The sequence below is a fragment of the Rhamphochromis sp. 'chilingali' genome (genome assembly GCF_963969265.1).
Source record: "Rhamphochromis sp. 'chilingali' genome assembly, chromosome: 19".
Classification (NCBI taxonomy): domain Eukaryota; kingdom Metazoa; phylum Chordata; class Actinopteri; order Cichliformes; family Cichlidae; genus Rhamphochromis; species Rhamphochromis sp. 'chilingali'.
The window spans coordinates 34,789,084-34,816,390 of record NC_137946.1 but is presented as its reverse complement, the minus strand read 5'-3'; the positions used below and the strand labels follow the sequence as shown (position 1 = coordinate 34,816,390).

The window sequence follows — 27,307 nt, the reverse complement described above, 5'->3', positions numbered from 1 at the left end:
CACATACTCCACATACTAAATGTACCTGTATATTGTTTACATGTTTGAAATAAATTAACAAACAAACAATATGGACATTCTGTGTCCATTGTTTATTTCATTCTGAAACCTAATTTTTATTTACTTTATTCCAAACAGAAGTGTTAATTATTATTCTGAAAGCTGGAGACAGTGCCAAATAGTTCACTGATATTTTGTTGAATTACAATGTGGACACTCTGCAATAATTTAACAGAAGTGCTTGTGTTTTACTTGAAGTTTTATTTTTTCAATGTTTTTCTATTTAAAGTTTTCAGGGATAAGCCTCTTGAATTTCTCTAAGTAGAAATATATGTAAAAAAAAAAAGATTTTAAATTTTCTTGTAGTTTATTGCACATTTTTGCAATTTATGTAATTACTATGGACTTAATGCAGACATATTATTAAAATTTGGGCTATAACGGTTGTATTGATGTATAGCAACTTGAAATGCTACTACACCATGTAAAAATATAAAGTAAGCTCTGGCAGACTTGGTTCTATGGTAGGTCTTAAAGGGTTAAATCATCAAACTGTAAATCATAGATTTTGAATTGTTATTGATCCTTTACTCCTGGTCCTCAAGGGTATATTTATTCTCTTACTCTTCTTATATTTATTGTTTGTTTACTTGCACTGCTGTAGCTGCAGCCTCGTCGTCTCGTCTCTATATGCTGGACTGTCTGTAGCGGAGATGACAATAAAGTTTACTTTGACTTCAGCAGCGAGCAGGCGCACCGAGGGCTCTCGCGCTCACTTTTCGCGTATAAAATTTCGAAAAAACATCGGTGCAAATTATAAGTCTGTATCATGATGTCTGGTGTTTTCGTGTTTGTTGGTTTGTTTTTATTTTGCGGGTTGGTGATTAGATGCTGCTCCAGCCAGCCAGAGAATCCCCCGCTCAAAAACCGCTACTGTTTCCACCCACTGTGTTTCTCTCCTCTGTGGATGAGATGAAAGGCTGCTGTGAACACAGGTAACAGAAGGTAGAGCCAGGCAGGTGGAGTGAGGCAGGTGTGATGTTGGACATGAAGGAAACTGAAGGAAGTCTGCACTCCTCCTCTGCTCATGCGTGACTCCGCCCCCGGAAACGGAAGTCTGTATGCGCGCGGAGTTTAATTTGAGCAGCATCTCGCGCGCCGGTCAGTGGGTTTCAAAACAGCAGCGAGCAATAATCGATAATCAGCGATCGATCCGTGAACATGGCGACCCCCCCGAAGAGGCCGTGCCCCCCTCCCCGCAGCCCGCCGCTGAACGGCAGCTTTTCCCGTCAAAGGAAGGAGAAGAAGATCTCCATCGAAGGAAACATAGGTGAGCTCACCGGGGCGCGCGCCCCCCGGACCGGCTGGACGCTCACGGACCTCGACTGACCCGGACCGACCGGGGCAAACGGAGCCGGGGGACCGACCCGGACCGCCGGTTAACGAGCTCTCAGGCCCGGGTCTGTAAGTCCGTGAGCCTCCCGCCTTCACGGAAACAAGTGGCGCCAAAACCGCCCGCTTATCATCAATAATCAGCTGTTTGTGATCGATAAATAGCTGTTTCTAGTCACAGTTAGCTGTCCATGGTCAATTGCTGTTTATATCGCAAATCAATTGTTTGTAGTCAATACTCAGCCCTGTGTTCAATAACCAGCTGTTTATAGTCAAAATTTGCTGTCAACAGTCAGTAATCATCTGGACGTTTCCATCAACCGAGTGATTTCTTACGATAATCGATTGATCATCAGCTGTTTGAACTCAATTATAAGCTGTTTGTCTTTGAAAATCAGCTGTTTGTGATCAATAATCAGCAGTTTTTAATGGAGCTGTGCTGCTGGGGTTAGAAGGCGGAGGTTTAAATTTGGGTGTTAAATAGGTGGAGCTTGCTCCTTTAGGTGTTTGAAGGTGAACGCTGGTCATGTGGAGTCTGTGGGCGGGGCTCAGGTGAGCCAGACTGATGGAGGTTTGCAAGTCGAGGTCAGACCTCCAAAGGTTGATTCTGTTCATCTGGACGCAGCGTTTTGTGGAGAAACGTTCTGTCACTCATCCAGGTGACTTCTTCAGTCTCAGGTCAGAGTTTTGATCTCCAGAGCGAGGACGTGACCTCGTCACTGAGGTTGGGGTCAGGTGACAGCGTGAGGAGTGTGAGCAGAGACAATCAGAGACAATCAGAGGTTGAATCAGCTGCTCATGGTTGCCATGATTTTACTTGATCCTGCGGTCACATGACTTCCTGCAAAAGTCAGCTGTTTCGGTCCTTTTCTTAAGCCCCACCCACACAGGAAGTCCTACGGCATCAGCATTAATGCTGATTTCCTGTATTAGTGTGTGGAGCATCAGTAGCTCATGTCATGTCAGGGTTACCTGAACAGGTGTGATTCCTCCAATCAGGCAGGACCAGAGATCTGTCACATTTCTGTGTCTCACCCGTGTGTCTCACCCGTGTGCCTCCAGCTGCAGGAAAGTCGACATTTGTGCGCCTCCTTCAGGCAGCATCAGAGGACTGGGAGGTCATCCCTGAACCCATTGGCAAGTGGTGCAACGTGCAGAATGACAGCGATGACGTTTACCTGGTGAGCCTGAATGCAGCACACATTCTCTAAAGTCTGTGTTTACTTGCTTGTTTACCTGCTTGTTTACCTGCAGGAGCTGAGCTCATCTCAAAAGAGTGGAGGAAACCTGCTGCAGATGCTGTACGATAAACCCAGCCGCTGGTCCTACACCTTCCAGGTAACACACCTGGCTCCATCCCCTACCATAGCAGCACTGTGTGTCAGACTATGTGTACCTGTCTCAAGTGAGTCTCACCTGTGTGCAGAGCTACGCGTGTCTGAGCAGAGTTCGAGCTCAGCTTCAGTCGCCATCAATCAAACTTCAGCAGGCAGAAAACCCCGTCCAGTTCTACGAGCGCTCCGTCTACTCCGACAGGTAACTTACCTGACAGGTCTCCAAAAGGTTGCTTCTGTTCATCTGCACGTAGCGTTTCATCATCATCATCAGGTGACGTCTTCAGTCTCAGCTGACTGCAGGTTTCAATCTTATAAACATAATGACTGAAACCAGCCCACTGAGGGAACAATGGGCTGGGAGGTCAGTTCCTTAATCTTAATTATGTAAATTCTCATGACCATTGATCACCTGACAGGTAACTCGCACGCATTTAACACAGACACAGGTGTGAGACATGTAACTCCTGTGTGTACAGGTACGTGTTTGCGTCAAACCTGTTTGAGAGTGGCGACCTGTCGGAGACGGAGTGGAGTGTGTATCAGGACTGGCACACCTGGTTACTGAACCAGTTTGAGTCCGACATCGCTCTCGACGCCATCATCTACCTCAGAGCCCCGCCACAGGTAAAGACGTACAGGAGAACCTGGAGAGTCCTGCCACCTCAGGGTAAACGCATCGCCCTCTGTGATGGGCTCTCCTTCCTTCGGTTGCCTTCAGGTGCCGTGTTTGTGTGTGTATTTTTCAGCGCTGCATGCAGCGGCTGCTTCATCGCGGCCGGCAAGAAGAGCAGGAAATTCCTCTGGAGTACCTTGAGCAGCTGCACTTCAAACATGAAGCCTGGCTCTACCACAGGAACCTCAGGTAACTATATGCCACTGAGCGTGCTCAGAGCCTCAGCGGTGCGTTCAGGAGCGCCTTTTTAACCTGTGTTTGCATTAAGGTTGGACTTTGATTATTTGAGCGAACTTCCTGTTCTCGTCCTGGACGTCAACGACGACTTCAAGAACGACCGCATCAAACAGGAAGCCATCATCGACAAGGTCAGTCTGAGCTTTTATTTTGAAGGTTTTCCTTCTGATGATGGTGGTTTTATTTGTTTTTCATACACGTCCCAAACCGCTCTGTTTCTTCTCTTGGTTACAAACAACCAGTGAACCACTTCTTGTTTGCTTTTATGTAGAAGTCATTGACTCCTCGTCTGTATAACGAGTGACTCTGTTTGTCAGGAGTACCGTCACTGTCAGGGTAAATTGTTAAATGTTGCCATTGTTGCACTTAAATGTGTAAACCGTGCCTTAAACTGCGTGGTTAGATATTCTTCTGTTCGTCCGACACATCTATGATGCTGGAGGAGGTAATCAGCTGTAGCTGTTTAACTACAGGCAGGTTTCATGTGAGATTCTGGTTTCCTTATCTTGTGAAGGATGTCCACTCCCGGCCATTTAGGGGCTCGCCTATGTTTGCATATGGTGAACCATTAATGTTAAGCCATATACGGGTGTGGGGAGATGGCCTTTGGATAACCAGGAAATGTGGTTAACAGTTGTGAGCATATATTGTGTGGCAAGAAGACACACACACAGACGCATGCGGTGATTTTAACCATTTGTGGGTGTTACAATGGGTGGTGCTTGCATTCACTGAATAAAAGGCTGCAGGGAAGGCTGTTTCTTGGAAGTTGGCTAGGAAACAGTGGGGGGTGATGCGTCTCTGAACTAGCGGGCCTGCTGAAGCGCAGACCCAACGATCGCCACGAGAGGAAAGACCGTCAAGCTTTTATTGGGGTTTTTAACAATCAGTATCTTAATTCTTAATAGAAATCTCAGTCTTTGCTGCATTTTATATTCTGACGTGTGCCTGTTTATATAAAGCAACACGCCTAACATGTGTTTAATCTGTTTTTGAACATCGTTCCTGAGAGTAACTGAATAAACTGTGTAAACTCTGACCTGCGCAAAAGTTTGTATACTTTGAAGTGACAGTAAAATATGTCAGATTCTTCCATGTTTGGCTGTTTGTTCATGTATGTGCTGCTTCCATCTTTCTGTGCTTGTATTTAATTCTCATTTAACTTTCACCTGGTGGTTTTATTTTGAAAGGCTTTTGTAATCTGGTAACAGGACTTAATTTTTGTCTGCAGGTCAGAGAGTTTCTCACCACACTGTGAAGCTCATCCACCAATGAGAGGTGCTGGGAGAAGTGGTGGCGCGTCTGATTGGAAGACTGATGTGTTTGTTCTTTTGTTGTTGTTTTGTTTCTTTAACTTGTTTTTATATTTTTGTAGTGTGTGTGTGTGTGTGTGTGTGTGTGTGTGTGTGTGTGTGTGTGTGTGTGTGTGTGTGTGTGTGTGTCCATGATATATTTACTTGCTCTTAGCTTCATATTTATCCTTCAGTCTGATCATTCCTGTTTGTCCTGACAATGAGGTGTTGTTGAAGCCACCACGATGCCTTCAGGGACCGTTGGTGTTCTGGTTTCTGTGTGAATAAAGTCAAACTGAATGAGCACGCCTAGTTTTTTTTAAAGACCAAAGTCCAACGTGTGTGTGTGTGTGTGTGTGTGTGTGTGTGTGTGTGTGTGTGTGTGTGTGTGTGTGTGTGTGTGTGTGTGTGTGTGTGTGTGTGTGTGTGTTCAGGCTCGCTCACAGCTCAGAGGTTTAACTCTGTGAAGCTGGATTTAAGAAATAACTAACTAGTTATTGGAGCATGTTTAGCGCTGTCTTGTGGCGGTAAAGGACGTGACAGTGTAGTCAGGTTAACCAGCGGGCCACCTGACTCAAACAGGCTCCCCTCCACACTGATTCATTCAGTCTACAGACCCGAACATCACAGCTAATGAGTGGATTCACGTGTTTCACTGCAGCTCGCCACAGCGAGAAACCGCCGACAGCATCAGAGAGACACAACGACGAGCCTCTACAGTTCTTATTTACCTCTCAGTTATTGGTTCAGTCGTTAGTTAGCGCCAACCAGGTGACGTCATGTTTTGTACAGGCACAGGATGGCACTATGGACACTCCTTTAAAGGCCGTGCCACAGATAAACCTGTGACGGTGTCAAAGTAGGGCTCTTTGCTGGAAACCAACCTGAACACGTATGTTTGACCTCTGAGGGTTACTCAGACTGAGTGTGATGGATGATTACAGAGGTCGGTAATGATCAACTGAGAGACGGCGAAGCGTGACGGGAACAATGTCGAGTCATCGTGAACAAGGCAGATTCACTAATGACCTATACACAGACTGGGATGTTCACTAAACATTTCTTTTGTCCCGTAGCTCACAGACTGATTTATGATTGGTTGGTTGATTTGTTGATCAGTAGAAACTCGGTAGAAACAGTTTCATGTTTGAGACATTTTGTATTTCCAAAGAGAAACTTTGTCACAGAAAGAAACAGCCAAACATGAACTGAACAATTCAGTTTATTTTCAATTCAAAGTCTAAAATCAGACAGATTTTAAATGGAGTCTGGTCTGTTTGATCAGAGCCTGAATGTGAACTAAGACTGACGGGAAGGAGCAGTTTGAGCTTGAATAAAATCTAAAATCAGACAGTTTTTAAATGGAGTCTGGTGTGGCATACTGACGGTTTCATTTTAAGGCTTTTCAGAATCAGAATACTTTATTGATCCCTGGGGGAAATTATTTTTTTGTCACAGTGCTCCATTATAAACCAACATTAAAGAGACAGACAATACGCTAACTAAGAATAGTACAATATATACACACGTGTATATATATATATATATATATATATATATATATATATATATATATGTGTATATATATATATATGTATATATATATATATATATATGTATATATATATATAAGTCACTCATTAATAAATAGCTGGAAAAGAAACGTGTAGTTGTAGCAGTAAGAGTTTCAAGAGTTTTTGTGTGACTGAAGAAACATCTCACGCTGTGACCTCTGACCTGTGTCAGTCTTTCTGCAGCTTCATAAACACTGTAAAGTCGCCTGCTCTGCTGCGCCCTGATTGGGACACTGACACACGTGTCACAGCGTGTTCATGAGTTGCTGCCGCCACCATTCGGAAACCTGCTGAGATGATTGTTTGCAAAAACTGCTGGACAAATTCCAGCGAGAAGCTCAGTGAGGAGCGAGGACACGAAAACAGATGACTCCACGGGGGGGGGGACAAGTTTCCACAGTTTTCAGATGTTTTGAACACTTCCTGATGAACTGTTATGGACTTTTATTTTGAAATCACAACAGTATGACTAAGAGCCCCAATAAAGTATTTTATTTTGAAAATCTAAATGTCTAATCCTTCTAATTGTTGTCTAATTTTTGTGTTCTATCCAGTTTTTCTTTCTCGACTCGTTGAGATACAAACGTATTATTACTGATACATGATTATGTTCCTGTTCCTGATCTTCTGCTCCAGTCTTCCTGTTCTTTATTAAAATACTCGGGTCGCTGTCAGAGCACAGACCGCATTAGTTCTCTGATGGAGTGCTACAGTGTGATCGTTTCCTCCCTGCTGAAGGTGTCTATTTGGTTGGTGGTGATGTTGGTGGTGACTTTGACGATGTCGCCAGTGTCTCACAAACATTAACACAAACACAGTTAGGAAAATAGACAGTGTCCTAAAGTCACTGATTAATGTCCAGTCACTCATTTCCTCTCAGTCTGTCTTCTGCCTGCTCCGTCAGTCGCCCCTCCGTCAGCGGGCCGTCCGGCAGCCTCTGTAAGTACTCTGAGTAAATCCTCTTTCTGCCTCTGCATTCTCCTCAGCTGCAGACTGTAATCCTTTAAGAGCTCTTACCAGACTCCATGCAAATATTTCACAATTTTAAACTCGAGAAGAAACTCGGAGCAGTTGTTTTCATGTTTTTCACTCTTTGACCTTTGACCCAAACAACTGCTCAGGTCTGCTGTTTGGTTTCTTGTCAGGTTTGTTCTGATGGAACAAAAGTTCAGATCCTGAGAACACCTGGAAGCACCTGAAGATACCTGCTGCTATTTGTTGTTGTTGTTGCTGAGATGGGATTCGCTGAGCTGCTGGATGAGGTGAGACACTTAAATTCCTCCTATGCAAGAAATAACTTCACTGTCCAGGTGTGTCATACAGGTGTGTAGGGTTAGGGTTAATGTGTTTCCTGTTGTTATGGCAAGGTTGGTGGGTTTGGCAGGTACCAGTGGATCCATGTGACCCTGATCAGTTTACCTGGTTTGCTGATGGCGAGTCAGAACCTGCTAAACAACTTTGTCTCTGGAGTCCCCACTCACTACTGCAGCATACCAGCCAATCACAGCTTGAGCAACCTGTCGCACCTTCACCAGGTGACCTGTCAGCCTGACTGTCTACCTGTCTGGGCATTTTAGTGCAGGCACTATGATCCCATTTCTTTAGTTTTCTCAATTTTACTTCCTTAAATCAATAAATCTGGATGGATGAATGTGATTGGTTGTTTCAGGTGGATGAGAAGCAGCTGCTGAAAATGTTTATCCCTCCTGATTCTTCAGGAAATAGACTGGCCCGCTGCAGGAGGTAAGGTTTTCTTCCTTCTCCTCAGTTGTTTAAATAATTAACCTGACCGTCACATCATTTCCTGTTGCACCTGTTGTCCAGGTATGCAAATCCTCAGTGGCAGCTGTTAGCTGCTAACAGTTCCACTAATGTTAGCCACCTAGAGACCGAAGACTGCATTGACGGATGGACCTTTGAGCAATCAGACTTTCTCGCCACCACCGTCTCCGAGGTAGCGGCAGGCACACGGCGAGCCTATTAGCGCGCATTGCCACAGATATGTTAATGAGGTCACTTGTCTCTTACCTATCAATCTCTCACCTGTGTGTGTCACAGTGGAGTCTGGTCTGCTCCCTCCGTCCTCTCAAACAAATGATTCAAACCATTTATATGGGTGGAGTTTTAACGGGAGCCATAGTCTACGGCAGCTTATCTGACAGGTGAGAGTTACCTGTGTATACCTGTTCATTGTCTCAGGTTAGCAGTGCAATCCGACTCCTTCTGTCTATCTCTCAGGTTTGGGAGGCGGTCCGTTCTGATTTGGTCATACCTGCAACTTGCTGTGCTTGGCTGTAGCTCCGCCCTTTCCCCCACATACTCCACCTACTGCATCTTCAGGTTTCTGAGTGGGATGGCGGTGTCTGGGGTCATCATTAACGGAGTTTCCCTAAGTACCCGTCTACCTGGTTCCTTATTTACCTGTCCACCTGGGCACTTGTCTGTCTTCCTAACTGAGTGTCTCCTCAGAGGTTGAGTGGATCACAACCAAGACGAGGACAGTAGTCGGCACACTCAGTTCCTTCTTCTTCACCTTTGGTCAAATGGTCCTGGCTGGGCTTGCATATTGGCTAAGAGACTGGAGGAAGCTGCAGATGGTTGTCTGTGCACCTAACTTCCTGTTCTTCGCCTACAGCTGGTCAGTCAGACTTAAAAAAAGGACAGTGATTGGTCAGGTGTTTCTCTCTGCTCTCCGATTGGTCAGGTAGTTCTCTCTGTGCTCTGATTGGTCAGGTGGTACTCAGAGTCAGCTCGATGGCTTGTTTTGAACCAGCGCTCTGAGGACGCATTGAAGAGTCTTCACCGAGTTGCTCGGATCAACGGGAAATCAGAGATGATCGATAAGATCACTGTTGAGGTAACCTGGCCACCTGTGTAAAAGTGCAATTTCTCCAATCAGATGCTGAGCTCTGTCCCATGTGACTGCAGGTGCTCCACTCTCACATGAACAAAGAGATTGAGTCGGCTCGTTCAACATTCACGGTGTTCGACCTGCTGAGGACCCCGGGGATGAGACGCATCTCCATTTGTCTGATGGCCGTCTGGTCAGACATACACCTGCTCATATGCTCACCTGTCTCACCTGCTTACCTGTTTACCCATTTACCTGCTCTTCTGTTTACCTGCTTCTTCTATCTGTTTTATGTTTTTTTTATTAAATAAAATGAAGCTCCTGTATCCACCTGTACACCTGTGTACTCACCTCTGTGCAGGTTCTCTACTAGTTTTGCATACTATGGCCTGGCGATGGACCTCCAGAAGTTTGGGGTGAGCAACCCGATACCTGTCTTCCTACTTACCTGCTGAAGTTTCAGTACACCTGTTTAAACTTCTTCTCCCATCCTATTGGTTGGATCTACTGTACTTCCTTCCTATTGGTTGTTTGTTGTTGCAGGTGAGTATTTACCTGATGCAGATCATCTTTGGAGCTGTAGATATTCCCGCCAAACTGTTTGCATTGGGAATACTCAGTTACCTGGGGAGGCGGGTCTCTCAGGCAGTTTGTCTCTTCTTCTCTGCCGCCATCATCTTTGCCAACATCTTTGTCCCCACAGGTACATCCTAATCCTGATCCCCATTCTGAATCTATTTGAGACCCTGGCCCTGATTCTAATTCGGAAACTGATCCCAATCCGTATTCTGATCACAATCTTGATTTAGATCCTATTCCATATCCCCAAATTTATCATAACACTGATTTAGGATTGTGATCCCAAATCTCATTCTGATTCAACCCTGATCCTGATCCAGAATCTGATCCTGATGCAATCTGAACTGTAATCTTAATCCCGACTGTGATACTGCCCTGTTCCTGATTCTAATTTAGATCCCGATTCTAATTCCAATTTGAATTTTTTAAAAGAATCCTAATTCAAATCATGGTCCTGGATTCTGACAACGACCCAATCTGAATCGTGATTCGACCCTGATATGAACATAACCCCAATCCATTCCTATACCCTGTCCTGGATTTGATCATGACCCTGATCTTAATTAGGATCCCAGTCACAATCCTAATGCTGACTCTGATTTCAGTTCAGATTCTGATCCTGGTCTGAAACTGATTCTAATCCAGATCCTATTTCTGATCCTGAATATGAACCTGACTCCGACCCAGAGTCTAATTTTGGATTCTGATCTTTATCCTGATCTAAGTCCCAATCTCTATTGAAGTCTGGGTCTTGATTTTGACCCCGATCCTAATGTGGACCATGATCCCAATTCTAATTTCAATACTAATTCTAATTCCTACCCAAATCTTTGATTCTGGCACTGATCTAGGTCTTTAATCCTAACCCTAATTCTGACCCTATGTCCTGTCGTGAACCTGAACAAAATCCTGACCCTGCCTTGAATTCTGATCCTGGTCCTATTCCCAATCCCATTTCTAACCCCACAGACATGCAGACTCTGAGGACCACGCTGGCCTGCCTGGGTAAAGCTTTCACCTCAGCCTCCTTCACCACCGTTTACCTGTACACCGGTGAGCTGTACCCAACTGTTATCAGGTGATTAAATAAAACCAATGGCTCATATTTAATATTAAATAATGTTAATTTACCTAACAAAAAACGCATATCTACAGGATCAAATTGCTGAAACAACTGATTAATGAGTTTGAGTAATATTCCTGTTCTGATGACTTCATAACCACTGGTCTGAATACTAAACATCGCAGCTAGGCCAGGGTCATGTGACTCATCTCAATAACTCACTGATAGGATGAGGCAGGGTCTCACAACGGTTTCACCCGAAACCCTTTTTCACACCTTGACTCGGGGGTCAGCAAGCTTTAAGACCCAAAGAGCCTTTTGGACCCGGTTTACACGGAAAAGAAAACTGGGAGCCGCAAATACTTTTTGACATCTAAAACAAAGATAACACTGCACACATGTAAAAAACAATGTAAGATAAGATAAGATAAGATAATAAAGTTCTATCTTATCTTATCTTATCTTATCTTACATTGTTTTTTACCGTTATGCTAAACAACTATAGTGTGTTGCTTATGAAATCCATGAAGTGCTACAAAGAAAATAAAATTTTATTTATGTAATGAACACATTTTGAACTCTTAAAAAATTATAACAAAAAAGAAAAACATCCAGGGGAAGGTCTCTTTTAAATTAATTAAAAAGATGAACTTAAATTTAGCAAACAAAGACTGAGCCGTCATCCTTGTATCCTTTTTGGGCTTTGACCTGAATTTTAAAAATAATTGGAAAAAAGCACTATGCTCCTAAAAAATGAATAATAAATATTTGCAAAATACCTGCATAAATATTTATTTTGCCTGGTTAATGTGTATGGTGGGGCGTGGTCTGCAGTGCTGCTGCAAGAGAGGTGGTCACACCTGCCTTAAAGTCGGTGCTCTCTCTGCTGTTGTGTTATGTGTCGGACTGTGTGCTGGAAATAAGACCAGCTGCATGCGCACAGCAACCGCGTGTGAAAAGTGGCCAATAAAGAGAAGCTGTAAAGCATGTTCATGTAAACATCGTTGGGTCTGCCGTGATATAATAATAATAATAATAATAATAATAATAATAATAATAATGGATTGCATTTCTATAGCACTTTTCAATGGGACTTCTACTCCTGAACCTCTGAACATACTGGTAGGCCGTTCTCGTCAGAAGTAAATGCAAATGAATCTGCCCAGGCATCATTAAATGTTCTATTTTCCTCAGATATTTTTCTTTTCTTACATTTCTCCATACTTGGGCTACCTCGATAAATGCACGGCGTTTCGGCAGATATACCAGCTTCTGCGAGTGTGACTCTAATTTTGAGCAATGAAAAATAATAAAATATCATTTTATTTTTATATTTCAAGATCACGATAATCTTCCAATGTAGAACTACAAGTTAAAAAAAGAACGAACTCAAATAAAATACACTTCAGCTAAATACTTATAATTTATTTTCCCAAACCACGGAGCCGCAGTACAGGGAGTCCAGAATTATTAGGCAAATGAGTATTTTGTCCACATCATCCTCTTCATGCATGTTGTCTTACTCCAAACTGTGTAGGCTCGAAAGCCTACTACCATCCATCCATCCATCCATCCATTCGCTTCCACTTATCCTTTTCAGGGTCGCGGGGGGCGCTGGAGCCTATCCCAGCTGTCATAGGGCGAGAGGCGGGGTGCACCCTGGACAGGTCGCCAGTCTGTCGCAGGGCCAACATACAGGGACAAACAACCATTTGCACTCACATTCATTCGCACATTCACACCTAGTGACAATTTGGATTGTCCAATTAACCTATCCCCACAAGCTGCATGTCTTTGGACGGTGGGAGGAAGCCGGAGTACCCGGAGGGAACCCACGCAAACACGGGGAGAACATGCAAACTCCACACAGAAAGACCCCGGCCTGATGTTGGAATTGAACTCAGGACCTTCTTGCTGTGCGGCAACAGTGCTAACCACCGTGCCACCGTGCTGCCTACTACCAATTAAGCATATTAGGTGATGTGCATCTCTGTAATGAGAAGGGGTGTGGTCTAATGACATCAACACCCTATATCAGGTGTGCATAATTATTAGGCAACGTCCTTTCCTTTGGCAAAATGGGTCAAAAGAAGGACTTGACAGGCTCAGAAAAGTCAAAAATAGTGAGATATCTTGCAGAGGGATGCAGCAGTCTCAAAATTGCAAAGCTTCTGAAGCGTGATCATCGAACAATCAAGCGTTTCATTCAAAATAGTCAACAGGGTCGCAAGAAGCGTGTGGAAAAACCAAGGCGCAAAATAACTGCCCATGAACTGAGAAAAGTCAAGCGTGCAGCTGCCAAGATGCCACTTGCCACCAGTTTGGCCATATTTCAGAGCTGCAACATCACTGGAGTGCCCAAAAGCACAAGGTGTGCAATACTCAGAGACATGGCCAAGGTAAGAAAGGCTGAAAGACGACCACCACTGAACAAGACACACAAGCTGAAACGTCAAGACTGGGCCAAGAAATATCTCAAGACTGGTTTTTCTAAGGTTTTATGGACTGATGAAATGAGAGTGAGTCTTGATGGGCCAGATGGATGGGCCCGTGGCTGGATTGGTAAAGGGCAGAGAGCTCCAGTCCGACTCAGACGCCAGCAAGGTGGAGGTGGAGTACTGGTTTGGGCTGGTATCATCAAAGATGAGCTTGTGGGGCCTTTTCGGGTTGAGGATGGAGTCAAGCTCAACTCCCAGTCCTACTGCCAGTTTCTGGAAGATACCTTCTTCAAGCAGTGGTACAGGAAGAAGTCTGCATCCTTCAAGAAAAACATGATTTTCATGCAGGACAATGCTCCATCACACGCGTCCAAGTACTCCACAGCGTGGCTGGCAAGAAAGGGTATAAAAGAAGAAAAACTAATGACATGGCCTCCTTGTTCACCTGATCTGAACCCCATTGAGAACCTGTGGTCCATCATCAAATGTGAGATTTACAAGGAGGGAAAACAGTACACCTCTCTGAACAGTGTCTGGGAGGCTGTGGTTGCTGCTGCACGCAATGTTGATGGTGAACAGATCAAAACACTGACAGAATCCATGGATGGCAGGCTTTTGAGTGTCCTTGCAAAGAAAGGTGGCTATATTGGTCGCTGATTTGTTTTTGTTTTGTTTTTGAATGTCAGAAATGTATATTTGTGAATGTGGAGATGTTATATTGGTTTCACTGGTAAAAATAAATAATTGAAATGGGTATATATTTGTTTTTTGTTAAGTTGCCTAATAATTATGCACAGTAATAGTCACCTGCACACACAGATATCCCCCTAAAATAGCTAAAACTAAAAACAAACTAAAAACTACTTCCACAAACATTCAGCTTTGATATTAATGAGTTTTTTGGGTTCATTGAGAACATGGTTGTTGTTCAATAATAACATTATTCCTCAAAAATACAACTTGCCTAATAATTCTGCACTCCCTGTATAAAGACTGAAGGGCCGCACGCTGATCAATAGTGGGTCCAGGACCATCTTAGGGGACACTCCCACGGGGCTTAAAAACTGGGATTCTCTAACATTTCATCTGAGAACTGAAGAAGCTTCTCAGTTGAAAGATCTTCAAGCAACTTAAAGAAGTCCAGACTGCGATGACCTGATGGCTGAGAACCTTCAGACATGTTGCCTTGCACTCTATAAACTAAATTACCAGCTGACGGGGGGAGAGCACTGTTGTTTTATTATTATTTAATGCTGACCTATGCTTCCTTATTTTTCTTACTGTGTGGAACTTTGACATTTTGAATAATAATTCAAAGTTATGTTACAAACAAGGGCAATACAAATTATTAACCTGCTGGCTGTTACCATCACACTGTTTCCATAGTCCACATTATGAAACTTAAATGAGTTATTATTACTATTATCTCTAAAGCACAGTGAAAATGACACAGTCTAAACTGTGTATAAAGTTTGTTTTTTCAGTGCAGGAATCAGACAAAAATGTGTTTCTGTTGTTGGGCTTGAACGGCAGAGTACTAAGTATGAAAATGTGTAATTCTCTTTTGGTTTTTAAATGGATGTGATATCAGTTTTTATGAAGTTACATGTTTGTTTGTTTGCTGTTTAGTTTGTTGTTGTTTTTTCTGTTGTGGAGGGTAGAGTTGCTTTAATAATGAGAACACGGCGTAAGTGTTGCAGCCTGTTCAGTCACAAACTTTATATAAACGTTTTCACACTATCTGCGTAACGTGGTGATTGGTTAAAAATAAACATCAGCACGTTAAAGATGAGTGCACTGAGCTGTAATTACCAACGGCCAACGTGTGTTTATGAGTCTAATGCTGGTTAGCTTTTGGGATTAGCATGGAGCAGAGCTAGCATTAGCTTACGCAGGTGAACAAACCCTGCAGATGGTGAGGCTCAGAACCGCGTGGACCTCCATAATTCACCTCAGTGTGTGAAGATAAGATAGAACTTTATTAATCCCTCGGGTGGGTCCTCTGGGAAATACGAACACACACGAACACACACACACTTCAAGTATTGAGTCTATTGCACTGTTGACTATTTACAAAAAGTATTGCACAAGGTATTGTACAGTGAGCTTAGTTGTCCCCCTGTTTCCCCTCCCTCTCCCCTCCAGAGAGGAGTTAAACAGTCTGATGGCGTGTGGGACAAAGGAGTTTTTAAGTCTGTTAGTTCTTGTCTTGGGGAGAAGCAACCTGTCACTGAACAGACTCTTCTGGTTGTTAATGGCCGTGTGCAGAGGATGCCCAGCATTGTTCATAATGTCCATCAGTTTCTTTAATGTCCTTTTCTCTGCCACTGTCACCAGAGTGTCCAGCTTCATGCCGACCACAGAGCCAGCCCTCCTGATCAGTTTCTCCAGCCTGGATGAGTCCCTCTTTGCTGTGCTGCTCCCCCAGCACACCACAGCATAGAAAAGTACTCCAGCAACCACCGACTGGTAAAACATCCTCAGGAGCTTCCTGCAGATGTTAAAAGACCTCAGCCTCCTGAGGAAGTACAGTCGGCTTTGGCCTTTTTTATACAGGTGCTCTGTGTTGCATGACCACTCCAGTTTATTGTCCACCCACAGCCCGAGGTACTTGTACTTGTTGACCACCTCCACCTCCTCCCCCTTTATCTGAACCGGCAGTGGACCTTCTCTGGACCCCCCGAAGTCCACAACCAGTTCCTTAGTCTTTGAGGTGTTGAGTTGCAGGTGGTTTGTGTGACTCCATGCGACAAAGTTCCTCACCAGACTTCTGTACTCCTCTTCCTGATCATCCCAGATACACCCCATGATGGCTGTGTCATCTGCAAACTTCTGAATGTGGCATAATTCAGAGTTGTAGCAGAAGTCAGAGGTGTACAGGGTGAAGAGAAGAGGGCACAGCACAGTTCCCTGTGGTGCTCCTGTGCTGCTGACCACAGTGTCTGTCAAGTGTTCCTCTGACTGTGAGGTGTCCACACTTGAAAAAGACCAGACTTTGAATTTCACTCAACTTTATTTAGACCAACTAGTTTGATAGCTGGTAGGTAGCAGCAGGTAAAAAAACCTTTCAACACAAAAATAAAGAACATTCCATTAACCAGTAACATTCAGATAAATTACATGCATTACACAGAAGACAGATGAAATAACAAAATACACTTCAGTAAAGCCATTTACCATGTGGTTAACTGTTAATTTAACTGTGGTTCTTAAATATACAAAATGTGTCTTCTTTGCATTAACACTTTTTTATAAACAATTGTATTTTAAAGTATACATTTTAGAGTTCACAAACATTAATAGACTTTAACTAAGGATTTTCTTTACAAAGAATTATTTTCTTTAAATCAAAACCAAACATTTATTCACTAGTTTTACGATCCACCCAAGGATTTGGGGTAACTATTTTTAATATTAATTAACATAAATATGTGGGAACACTAACTGCACAAACAATTTATTCAAACTTAAACATTCATTTTTGTCAATATAATTTTTTAAACTTAAATGCAGCAACTATTTCCCTAAGCATAAAACATTTGCACAACTGAGCTTCCATAGTTCCAAATATATGTGCAGCAAATGTGAGCTCAAGAGCTTACCGATAGCCCGTCTTGTTCAAAGTCTTCCTCACAGTGGAAAAGTGGATCGTACTTTGTTTGCTGTCCTCTCAGTATGTCGCACACGGGTCAAATGACTGCTGCATGCATTTTAGGGTCTACTAGGCACGCCCACCCTTGATTGCTCTAATGTGGCTCACCTGGCAGGGCGGCGCACACCAGGCCGTGCTTGGTTGTTGATTGCACCCAAGGTCTAATCAGTGGCCATGCTCAAACAGCAGCACCGAACAGGTGGTGGGCAGGAGGAGGAAGAGAGGAATGACAGCCACACCTACTAGGTCAGCGCGACAGTGTCAGACGTGATGTCCTTCAGCCTGACGTACTGTGGTCTGTCGGTGAGGTAGTCGGAGATCCAGGCCACCAGGCAGGGGTCCACCTCCATCCTGTTCAGTTTTTCCTGAAGCATACAGGGCCGGATGGTATTAAAGGCACTGGAAAAGTCCAGAAACAGGATCCTGACCGTGCCTTTTCCCCCATCCAGGTGTGAGTGGGCTCTGTGTAGGAGGTACAGGATGGCATCCTCCACTCCGACACCCGCCTTGTATGCAAACTGTAGTGGGTCCTGGGCATGTTGTACCTGTGGTCGGAGGAGGTTGAGGAAGAGTCGCTCTAGAGTCTTCATAGGATGTGACGTCAGTGCCACCGGTCGGAGGTCATTCAGCTCATTGGGCCGGTTCCTTTTGGGGACCGGGACGATGCAGGATGTCTTCCATAGGGCGGGCACTCTCCCCAGTCGCAGACTGAGGTTGAAGACTCGTTGTAGCGGCTCCCCAAGTTCAGCAGCACACGCCTTAAGCATCCTAGGACACACCTTGTCTGGGCCTGCTGCCTTTCTGGGGCGAAGCTTCCTCAGTTGCCTCCTGACCTGATCCACTGTGACACTGGGAGATGTTTGGGAGGAGGGGAGGGGGGGAGATGTCTTGCTGCTGAGGGAGGGATTGGAGGAGGGGGATGTCATGGTGTCAGGGGGGGGAGGAGGCGAGGGAGGTAGGAGAGTGGGGAGAGGACTCTGTAGTGAGGGTGAGGGTGAGGGTGGGGGGGTTGTGGGCTGGTCAAACCTGTTGAAGAGGTTGTTGAGTTCGTTTGCCTTCTCCACAGTCCCCCCCCACTGTGCTTTTCTTGGTGTTGTGGCCTGTGATGGTTTTCACACCATTCCAGACCTCCCTCATATTGTTCCTCTCCAACTTCTGCTCCACCTTCCTCCTGTAGGTGTCCTTTGCTTCCCTCAGGCAGCGTTTCACCTCCCGCTGTGCTGCTTTCATCTCCTCCTTCACTTTGCTCCTGAAAGCCTTCTTCTTCATGTTGAGGACAGCTTTGACTTCCTGTGTTACCCACGGTTTGTTATTAGGATAACACCGTACCGTCTTAGCAGGGGCGACCGTGTCCACACAAAAGTTGAGGTAGTCTGTAAGACAGTGTGTCGCCCCCTCTATGTCCTCACCATGTGGGCTCAGGAGCACATCCCAGTCTGTGGTGTCATAGCAGTCTCTCAGAGCGACTCTCCTCTGTTAGCATAATGCCAAACATAAGAAGCTTATCAGAATTCTTCTTACTCTGATAAGCTAAATGATTTGTTTCCTTGCTACATCATGTCATTTCCTGTTTGCATGTCTGTTTTATGTCATACGTAAAAACATTTAGATCATGTGATGTGTGCCTGTGCTTTCAGGCAGACGGGAATGGGCTTCGTCTCCACCATGGCAAGAATTGGCAGCATGGCAGCGCCCGCCGTCCTCATCCTAGATGAAGTAATGTCACTAATCTAACCGTCCTTTGAATATGATCGAGGTCATCAATACAGGCAAACATTTTACTGATGGGACGACATTTCCCAGGTACTCCCTGCTCTGCCTAGCTTGGTGTACGGTGGCTCGGCCGTGCTCGCCGGCTGCTTCGCCTGCTTCCTGCCAGAGACGCTCAACGTGCCGCTGCCTGACACCATCGAGGACGTGGAGGCCAGGTGGTAAGCTACCGGCTATCTGCTAGCTTTACCAGAGCCACCTTCAGGGATCACAGAAAGTGTCAGGGATATTTTCCTGAAACTGCTGGATAAACAGGCACTCACTCAAGAACGAGATCGCACAGCGCTCTTTGTTGCACTTGCCGCAAGGGAAGTAGCTGCCTCCGAACTACTTCAACTAGCTTCCCTCTGCAGGCTGCTTTTATTGGTTACGCTCATGAGTATGCATTTTACAACTACATGTGACATTCCTGAGCAGGCATATCTGAACAACATCAGTGTCTGTATTCTGTGTGTGTGTCTTCCTGCCACACAATATATGCTCACAACTGTTAACCACATTTCCTGGTTATCCAAAGGCCATCTCCCCACACCCGTATACGGCTTAACTTTAATGGTTCACCATATACAAGCGTAGGCGAGCCCCTAAATAGCTGGGAGTGACCATCCCTCAGAATGTGCCTGTAGTTAAACAGCTACAGCTGATTACCTCCTCCAGCATCATAGATGTGTCGGACGAACAGAAGAATATCTAACCACGCAGTTTAAGGCACGGTTTACACATTTAAGTGCAACAATGGCAACATTTAACAATTTCAATCTAACAGAAGGGAGCTAAGATTAACCACAGAACAGAGCTAGAAACATAGAAATGTACTTAAAGGTGACAGACCTAGAACTTAAATCCCTTCATAAACCCAAAATAAATCACAAACCCACCAAACTCAAACACTGAGTCACAGGAACCATGACCGATTCTTCAGTCTTCTATATCTGCTGTTCACATTCAAATGTTTGTATTAACAGTTCTTTAACCTTCTCCTGAACACAGTTATTATTTCAGACATGCAAATATAAGTGAAATAACAAGAGGAAAAACAAATCAAGTTTTCATGTATATATCTATGTCTGCACATAAAAGCAGCAGGATGAAGTTTACACTTTTCCTGTTCCCACCCCCTATTTCAAATTTCATTGCTTTCAAATCCATAATTAACATTAATGGATCCATACATGTTTCACTATGTACAAGTGCAACACATGAACATACACAAATAAAACAATTTTCAGCACGTAAACAAAAACAACAACAAACTACATGTTTACATCAACTAAGCGCCCTGTGTTTAACTTAATCTCTGAGCGTATTTCACATATATGTGACAAACACCTGAATGAACACTTCATCCTGGAGTACTCTGACAATGACCTATAAAAATGAGGACACAATGAGACGACTCAGTCACTGACAGGAAGATTTCCTATATTCATGCATTTATTCTTTTTAAACAGGCGTGTGAGTTTTATGTACTTTTCTTGATCTCACCTGTGCAGGTGTTGCACACACTAACTCCTCTGACTGTAATACTGTGATATTTTACAGTTGTCCTTCAGGTCAGGAGTATTCGGTCTCATTGTGGGGCAAAGACTTATTTGCTGCTTTGTACACTGTGCAGTTCTGAGGGCGACCAAATCTTTAAATTTGAGAATATCTAATTTGACAAAAAGTGGATTTGATGGTTCTCTTGCAGTAGTTTTATTTTTCATCCCTATTACTCTCTTTTGCAGAATCAGGGCTTGCCACAGTTGCACTGGTGCGCCTAACTTTTTTCTTAGGCGCACCGGCACAAAAGTTAGGCGCACCCAAATTTTTAAACCGCATCTCTTTACACCGCAGTTTTACATGTGCACTTTATTGGGGGAATTGCTGTCCATACAGACAATACTGATTTATAAATGATTCACGAACAATCTTGTCAACACAAAGTTCTTTATTTGGAGCACATTTCTACCAGACAGATAAGTTAAAAAGTGCTTGTGCTTAAAGTGCTTTGGCTCTCTTAATGATCACATCGGCTCCTCTGACGACCTGTTTGCTGCTGCCTGCCGCTGAAAGGCAGCGGGGGGAGGGGACACTTGGGCATTCATCGCAGCATATAATGTGTTTCTGGACACACTGCTGCTTTTTCAGCGTTCAAAGATTGATGGCTCTGTGTCAGAGCTGGCTGTGAACTTCAGACGGATCAGGCCTTAACAAAAAAGTTATCAATCGTTCTTTTCATCTTCTCTTATTACCCACAGCTACATCCACTCTGTCAGGCCTAGGCTGCTCACTGGGGCTGGGTACCATCACTGATTTCTACAATCCATTTGATTCGATTCAGTTTTGCCTCAGACAGTCAGAAATATTAATATTCTGATCATTTATGAGCACTGGTACATGTGAGACTTCATCAGAGGCGTGAGCATCACAGCAGAGGCCTTTGTGTCAAAGTAACTGAGAATAAAACAGAAAAACATGAAGCAGATTTTCCTGGCCTGGATTTTTATAGCAGATAACCTTAAAAATATTCTGCAATTTTGCATAGTTTGAAAAAGTTTAAATTTTAATGTACAACATGAATAGCAGCGGCCCCCAAACTGATCCTTGTGGAACCCCGCACACAATTTTGACTTTATGGCATTTATTTGGGTAAATTGTTTACGGTTTTTAAGGTAACCCATGATAATGCCCCCTCACTGACCCCACATGTACATAGTTTAAGTTAAAGATTGTGATCAACGGTATCAAATGCTTTTTTTAAATCTAAAAAATTCTGACAGCATATTCTTTGTTTCCAATAGCAATTGTTACTGTATGTATAAACTCCATTAAGGCACGTGTTGTGGTCCTTTTGGGTCAGAATCCATACTGCTGTTCATATAGTGCATTGTTTTTTTGATAAAGTCATATAATCTATTGTAAAATATTTTTTCCAGTATCTTAGAGAACTGCAGTAGTAGAGAGATGGGCCGATAGTTTGTGAGAAGATGTTTATCTCCAGCTTTATATATTATATGCTACCTTTGCGATTTTCATCTTATCAGGGAATAAGCCACTTTGTAATGGCAGATTACAAATGTAGGTAAATGGTTTCACAATACATCCAATAATATCTTTAATTAAGTCCATATTAATACCACCACAGTCGATTTCTTGGAGTTAAAAGATGTAACTATATCAATAATTTGCTCTTCATCTACACCCCTCATTAACATTGAGTTTGCTACATTAATAGTTTTAGGAGGGTGTCCAGTTTTTAAAGTTTCTTTAGCCAAGCCAGGGCCAACATCAAGAAAAAAGTAATTAAAACCATTTATGTCACTAGTCGTTGTATTTTGCATGAATGGAACATGGAGAACATGAACTGCTCTTCTGGCTTCTCTTGCCTACTCCTCGCTGCTAGAGACCTGGCAGCTCTTTGCATAGCCGAGCCAGATTTGGCCCGAGGGAAGAAGCAGCTGAGACCCTCAGTATGTCTTGAAGATGATCATCAGTAGTTCTGGACCTGTACTTGGACTTACTGAAGTCCAAGGTGGAGAAGAGCTTTTCACACAAGTATGTGCTCCCAAAAAGGCACATGGTCTGCTTGAATATTCGGGAAAGCCGAGGGAAACTAGGGCTCAATCCTCTCAAAGGTTGCCCAAGCTGCTTTTCCACTCACCTCCCTGAACTTCACTTTGAGTTCAGAGTTGCACTGCAGCTCAATGATTCCTCCATTTGAAGAACAGAAGAGGCATCTTGCACATCAAAGGAGAAGGGGTCCGCAAAAATGTGAAATGTGGCTCTGTTTGTCTTGAAGTCAGCAAATCTGTGATCAAATTCCTCCTGTAGCCTCAAAATGACATCAACATACTTTTTTTCCTGCATCCACGAGTGCCTTGCATGCTGGGAGATGGCAAAGGTTTGTCTGAGAGAGCTGAGCTTTCCAGAGCGCAGGTTTGTGGAGAATGCTCTCACGTTGTCATAGGCAGCACTGACAAGTTGCCCCTGGCCTTGTAACGTCTTGTTCAGTACATTAAGCTCATGTGTTATATCAACAAGAAAAGCTGAGTCCATGAGCCATTTGGGATCAGTTAGCACAGGAACACTAATTCCATCCTTCTCCATGAAGGCTTCACTTCTGCTCTCAACTCAAAAAGTCTCTTTAATACATTTCCCCTGCTGAGCCAACGTACCTCAGTGAAGTCGAGCACATCCCCATATTCTGACTCCATTTCCTCTAAAAAAGCACAGAACCTTTGGTGCTGTAAGCCCCTGGATCTGATTTGGTTGATGCATTTCACAACAGTTTTAACTCTTCCAGTTTTATTTGAAGTGCCACCAGTCCATGTTTCCTCCCTGTCATTGATGACGCTCCATCTGTTGTTATTCCAACAAACCTCTTCCATGGCAAATCTCAATGGCATCACACAGCTTGTAAATATCTGCTGAGCGGTGGTCTGGCCATGCATTGGAATTACTGTGAGCAGCTCCTCCATCACTTCAAAGCTGTCATCAACACCACGGACATACATTGGGAGCTGGGCAGTGTCGGTGGTGTCTGTAGTCTCATCAAGAGCGACTGAGTATACACTGAAACATTTGGCTTTCTCACACAGTTGGTCATAAATGTCACTTGACAGGTCAGAAATGCGATCTGCTGCGGTGTTGGCAGAAAGGCTGATGTTGCTAAGCTGACCTTTCTTTCCCGGACAGACTATATTTGCAGCCTGCAATATGCACTTTTAGACAAATCCCCCTTCTGTGAATGGCTTTCCTGCTTTAGCAATCATCTCACTGACCACGTGGCTCCGACTGCTGCCTGCTGCATTATTCTCTTTGGTTGCTTTCTTGAAGAAATCTTGCTGCCTCAGTAGATCTGTTTTAAGACTGGCAACCCGGTTCGCTCTCTCGTCTCCCTGGTATTTTGCATCCACCTCAGCATGTCTAGTTGTGTGATGACATTTCAAACTGTATTCCTTGTGCAGCGCAACTTTCTCTGTGCAAATAAGACACGTCGGGGTGCCCCTGAACTCAAAGAAACATTGCATTTCCCACTTTTCCTGAAATTGTTGGTGCTCATCACCAACCTTTCTGTCATGTTTGGGCTGTGTGGCAGGCAGGAATGGACCTAAACGCAAACTCACAGGAATGGAACTTAAACTCAAAAGCACAGCTTTTATGGTGGGAAACAGATCATACAAACAATACAAAACTAAACTGGGAAAAACTAATTATAATGTGCACAAGGAGACACAGGGAGAATCACACACATGGGATGATGCGACACGGAAGAGAGGGAGGCTTTGACATCAATACACAGAAGGTGATGAGGGAAGTGGAAGCACACGGGGATCACAGCTGAGGATAATTACACGCGACAGGACGGGAAAGACACAAAGTGAAGGTGCTGACACCAGACACAAACCTTCAACACAACACGGGACGTACACAGAGGCAACCTGGAGAGGGAGAGAGAACAAGGAGCAGCACATGACGGGGTGAGGAAAACACGGAGCGCAGGGTACCAGAACTAACATCACAATATAAACACAGTTACACAAAGGGAGACACAGAGGGCAACTACATGATAGCGAGCGCAAAAAAGGCTGCTCATGGACTGTTATCCTGTTGTTACAGGAGAAAGAAGCAGAAATGACACTGTGACACATAACAAATCAGCTGTTGTTCAATTCAATTTTATTTATATAGCGCCAAATCACAACATAAGTCGCCTCAAGGCGCTTCATAGATACAGAGAAAAGCCCAACAATCATATGACCCCCTATGAGCAAGCACTTTGGCAACAGTGGGAAGGAAAAACTCCCTTTTAACAGGAAGAAACCTCCGGCAGAACCAGGCTCAGGGAGGGGTGTTGTTGATGTTTTTTGTTTTGACTACTTTTACATTATATTGCAATATATGTAATGTTCATGTGTGAGGCAATGTAAACAGAGTGATGTAAATAAAAAACATCGACCCACACATTACGGTACGACCCTATAATTAGTCCGGGTTACCGCGTCGCTATGTGACTGCAGAGTAAATTAGGCTGCATCCTTACTTTTCTTTTATGGCGCAGCTTACTTATATAAATATATATATGTACAATGTCCCGCCGGGCAGCAACTTGAAAAACAACTTTTTTGAAGTGTTGTGAACGCAGCACGCTGGGGCGAATGTCCGCGTGTGCCGAAACGAGGCAGTCAGCCAGGCACAGAAAAGAAAACAGTCCAGGGCAACGCTGTTGTACGTTTCACTCAATGAGAAATGTTTCTCTGCTTGCATCAAGTCCCGCCGATGTCCCGCCCCCGAGATCCATATCCCACCGTGATTGGTAGGTTCGTTCAGCTCCACACACAACACTGTAAAGTGTCTTACATATCAAACTCGTGGGCCGCACTAACATTAAATTTGCATATTAAGGCGGGGGCCAGTTGTGGCCCCTGACACAGACAATACAAAAGGTGACACGTGGATAAAAATGTAAGCTTAAAAAAACAAAACAAGCATTGATCAACAGAAGGCCTGTTTAAACAGAAAAGTTTTAATTGCTTTTTAAAAGAATCCACATTGTCAACCAAATGTAGTTGTGGTGGTAGACTGTTCCACAGACTTAAAGGCTCCGCCCCCTTTAGTCTTCAGAATGTTCCTTAAATGAAAGAAACAGTAGATGCTAGAAAGCCAATCAGAAGCCTGGGTTAAGCACTAGACTAGATTGGACAGCCTACCCAGCTGATGAGGCTTAAAGGACATATGCAGCTGAATGTCATCGGGATAGAAATGAAATAATGTCACTAAAAGATTGAATGATGCCAGCTAAAGGAAGCGTGTAAAAAGAAAACAATAATGGACCCAAAACTGAGCCCTGTGGAACAGGTTAGGTTAGGGACGCAATGATAGAGGTCAATCTGATGAGTTTTCAAACCCAAAGGACCATCTCTCTCCATTTACTCCATTATTAACGCGAACTTGTGTGAAAAAGTACATTCCAGTTCTGGTACCTAAATTAGCTTCAGTGGCTGTGTTAGCATCACTAGCTGTGTTAGGTTAATTAGCTGCGATGCTAACATCCTACTGTTGCTCTCTCATAGACTGATCGATCACCTGATAATTAAAGATGAGTAATCACATGTCTGTCTTTGTAAAGGTCTGGCAGACGCAGCGCCTCACAGCAGGAGTGCGTGGCTTTAAAGGAGCTCAAGGAAGCAGAAGAAAGTGGCCTCAATGCGCTCTGACCAACAAGACGCTGCCACATCACACCATCAGGACCAATCAAAAGGGGACTGACTGTTGACCAATCAGGTGTTTTTAAGATACAGACCAATGAAGATATCTAGAGTAAATTAACTGGTGATTATTGATTGATCTCATGTAATTGATCAGATCAGAACAGCAGACAGTGATAATGATCAATAATTAATAACACTCTCATTACTGTTGTATTGAACCATCATTAATAAAGATGTTAATCTGCTCCTGAGTTTTGACTATCAGGCTTCAGGAATGAGCTCCTGTGTGGGAAGCTCTTCCTCATCAATATAAATTTAATATAAGAATATTGATTAGCTGGCACTCAGGAAGAAAGCTGCCAGCTTTGTACACCAGCACTGCTGGGTAAGATAAAGTTTTTACTACAGGGCAAAAAAAGATCCATTTGATCCACTCTGACTGCTCACCTGAGCTAAACTAATTTGGAAATGGAAGTGGTTCTTATATAGTGTAAGAAGCTTTATTCAACTTATTCAACCTCAAGCTCTTTTTCTATGCTTACGTGTTCTCTATGTAACAGTGACACTGTGATGCATCCATCGCAGAGAAACCCGGGGTTAGGATCTTGCCCAAAGATATTTGGCATGCAGACTTGAGCAATCAAAGATCAACACACAAACCTCCTAATTAGTTGATGACCTGCTCTACTTCCTGAGCTACAACCACAAAAGCCATCATCAGTGGAGCTGTGATAGCACAGGTCAGCATGGCAACAGGTAAACAAAGAGCAAAGTGTCCATGAAGACGTCAAACCGTGACATTCATTGAGTTTAACCTGACTGGACAAAACACCCCTGAAAAGTGTGCAACAGGCAGGTGATGAGGGTGGTGAAGGTGTTGGTCAGACCCCCTGAGACTGAGTCAGGTGGTCAGGTTCAAACTGTACCTTTTAAAAGTGTACTGGCTGAATCTCAATGTGTGAAATCATAATCGAATGTAATCAGATTACTTTCAGACTGTCTGCAGCTGTTTTAAAAGCTTAGGGTTGATAAAGATAAGATAAGATACCTTTATTAGTCCCGCAAGGGGAAATTTCATAATTAGCCATAATTTCATGAGGCTGCCGACCTATTGCACGCAATGGCGGCGCCATCTTACCCTCCGACCACACATACACACATACATGACACAAAACATCACATGGGGAAGACAGGTCAGAGAGGTATAACAATGGAAAATGCACCACATGAGGAAAGATAAGGAGAAAAAATAACTC

At 43.8% G+C, this 27,307-nt stretch overlaps 2 protein-coding genes across 3 annotated transcripts; both read left to right on the top strand.

Moving 5' to 3' along the window:
- Positions 1-1,115: 1,115 nt before the first annotated feature.
- LOC308386602 (deoxycytidine kinase 2-like) lies at positions 1,116-5,235 on the top strand. The gene is made up of 8 exons (XM_080866259.1): positions 1,116-1,330; positions 2,455-2,573; positions 2,647-2,730; positions 2,819-2,928; positions 3,206-3,353; positions 3,476-3,591; positions 3,671-3,770; positions 4,871-5,235. Exons 1-8 carry the CDS (start codon positions 1,222-1,224, stop codon positions 4,895-4,897), a joined length of 813 nt encoding a protein of 270 aa, XP_080722385.1. The 5' UTR covers positions 1,116-1,221; the 3' UTR covers positions 4,898-5,235.
- A 1,355-nt stretch (positions 5,236-6,590) lies between these two features.
- Positions 6,591-26,290, top strand: oatx (organic anion transporter X). 2 transcript variants are annotated; one of them, XM_080866138.1, is made up of 16 exons: positions 6,591-7,444; positions 7,651-7,767; positions 7,873-8,040; positions 8,175-8,248; positions 8,330-8,459; positions 8,564-8,667; positions 8,744-8,898; positions 8,975-9,143; positions 9,239-9,362; positions 9,434-9,549; positions 9,718-9,772; positions 9,900-10,059; positions 10,905-11,013; positions 18,726-18,804; positions 18,892-19,019; positions 25,970-26,290. In XM_080866138.1, exons 2-16 carry the CDS (start codon positions 7,741-7,743, stop codon positions 26,055-26,057), a joined length of 1,686 nt encoding a protein of 561 aa, XP_080722264.1. In that variant the 5' UTR covers positions 6,591-7,444; positions 7,651-7,740; the 3' UTR covers positions 26,058-26,290. The 2 variants fall into 2 exon arrangements, with proteins under 2 accessions (XP_080722264.1, XP_080722265.1); XM_080866139.1 differs by lacking the exons at positions 18,892-19,019; positions 25,970-26,290 and adding an exon at positions 15,774-15,905 and having other exon boundaries at positions 18,726-18,781.
- Positions 26,291-27,307: the final 1,017 nt, after the last annotated feature.

Bases quoted from the DNA above. Each gene is read 5' to 3' on its own strand.
- LOC308386602 (XM_080866259.1), top strand. From the start codon at position 1,222: ATGGCGACCCCCCCGAAGAGGCCGTGCCCCCCTCCCCGCAGCCCGCCG. The intron at 3,592-3,670 runs GTAACTATATGC...GTTTGCATTAAG, and splicing joins CTCTACCACAGGAACCTCAG to GTTGGACTTTGATTATTTGA. The intron at 3,771-4,870 runs GTCAGTCTGAGC...TTTTGTCTGCAG, and splicing joins AGGAAGCCATCATCGACAAG to GTCAGAGAGTTTCTCACCAC.
- oatx (XM_080866138.1), top strand. From the start codon at position 7,741: ATGGGATTCGCTGAGCTGCTGGATGAG. The intron at 7,768-7,872 runs GTGAGACACTTA...TGTTATGGCAAG, and splicing joins TCGCTGAGCTGCTGGATGAG to GTTGGTGGGTTTGGCAGGTA. The intron at 9,773-9,899 runs GTGAGCAACCCG...TTGTTGTTGCAG, and splicing joins TGGACCTCCAGAAGTTTGGG to GTGAGTATTTACCTGATGCA.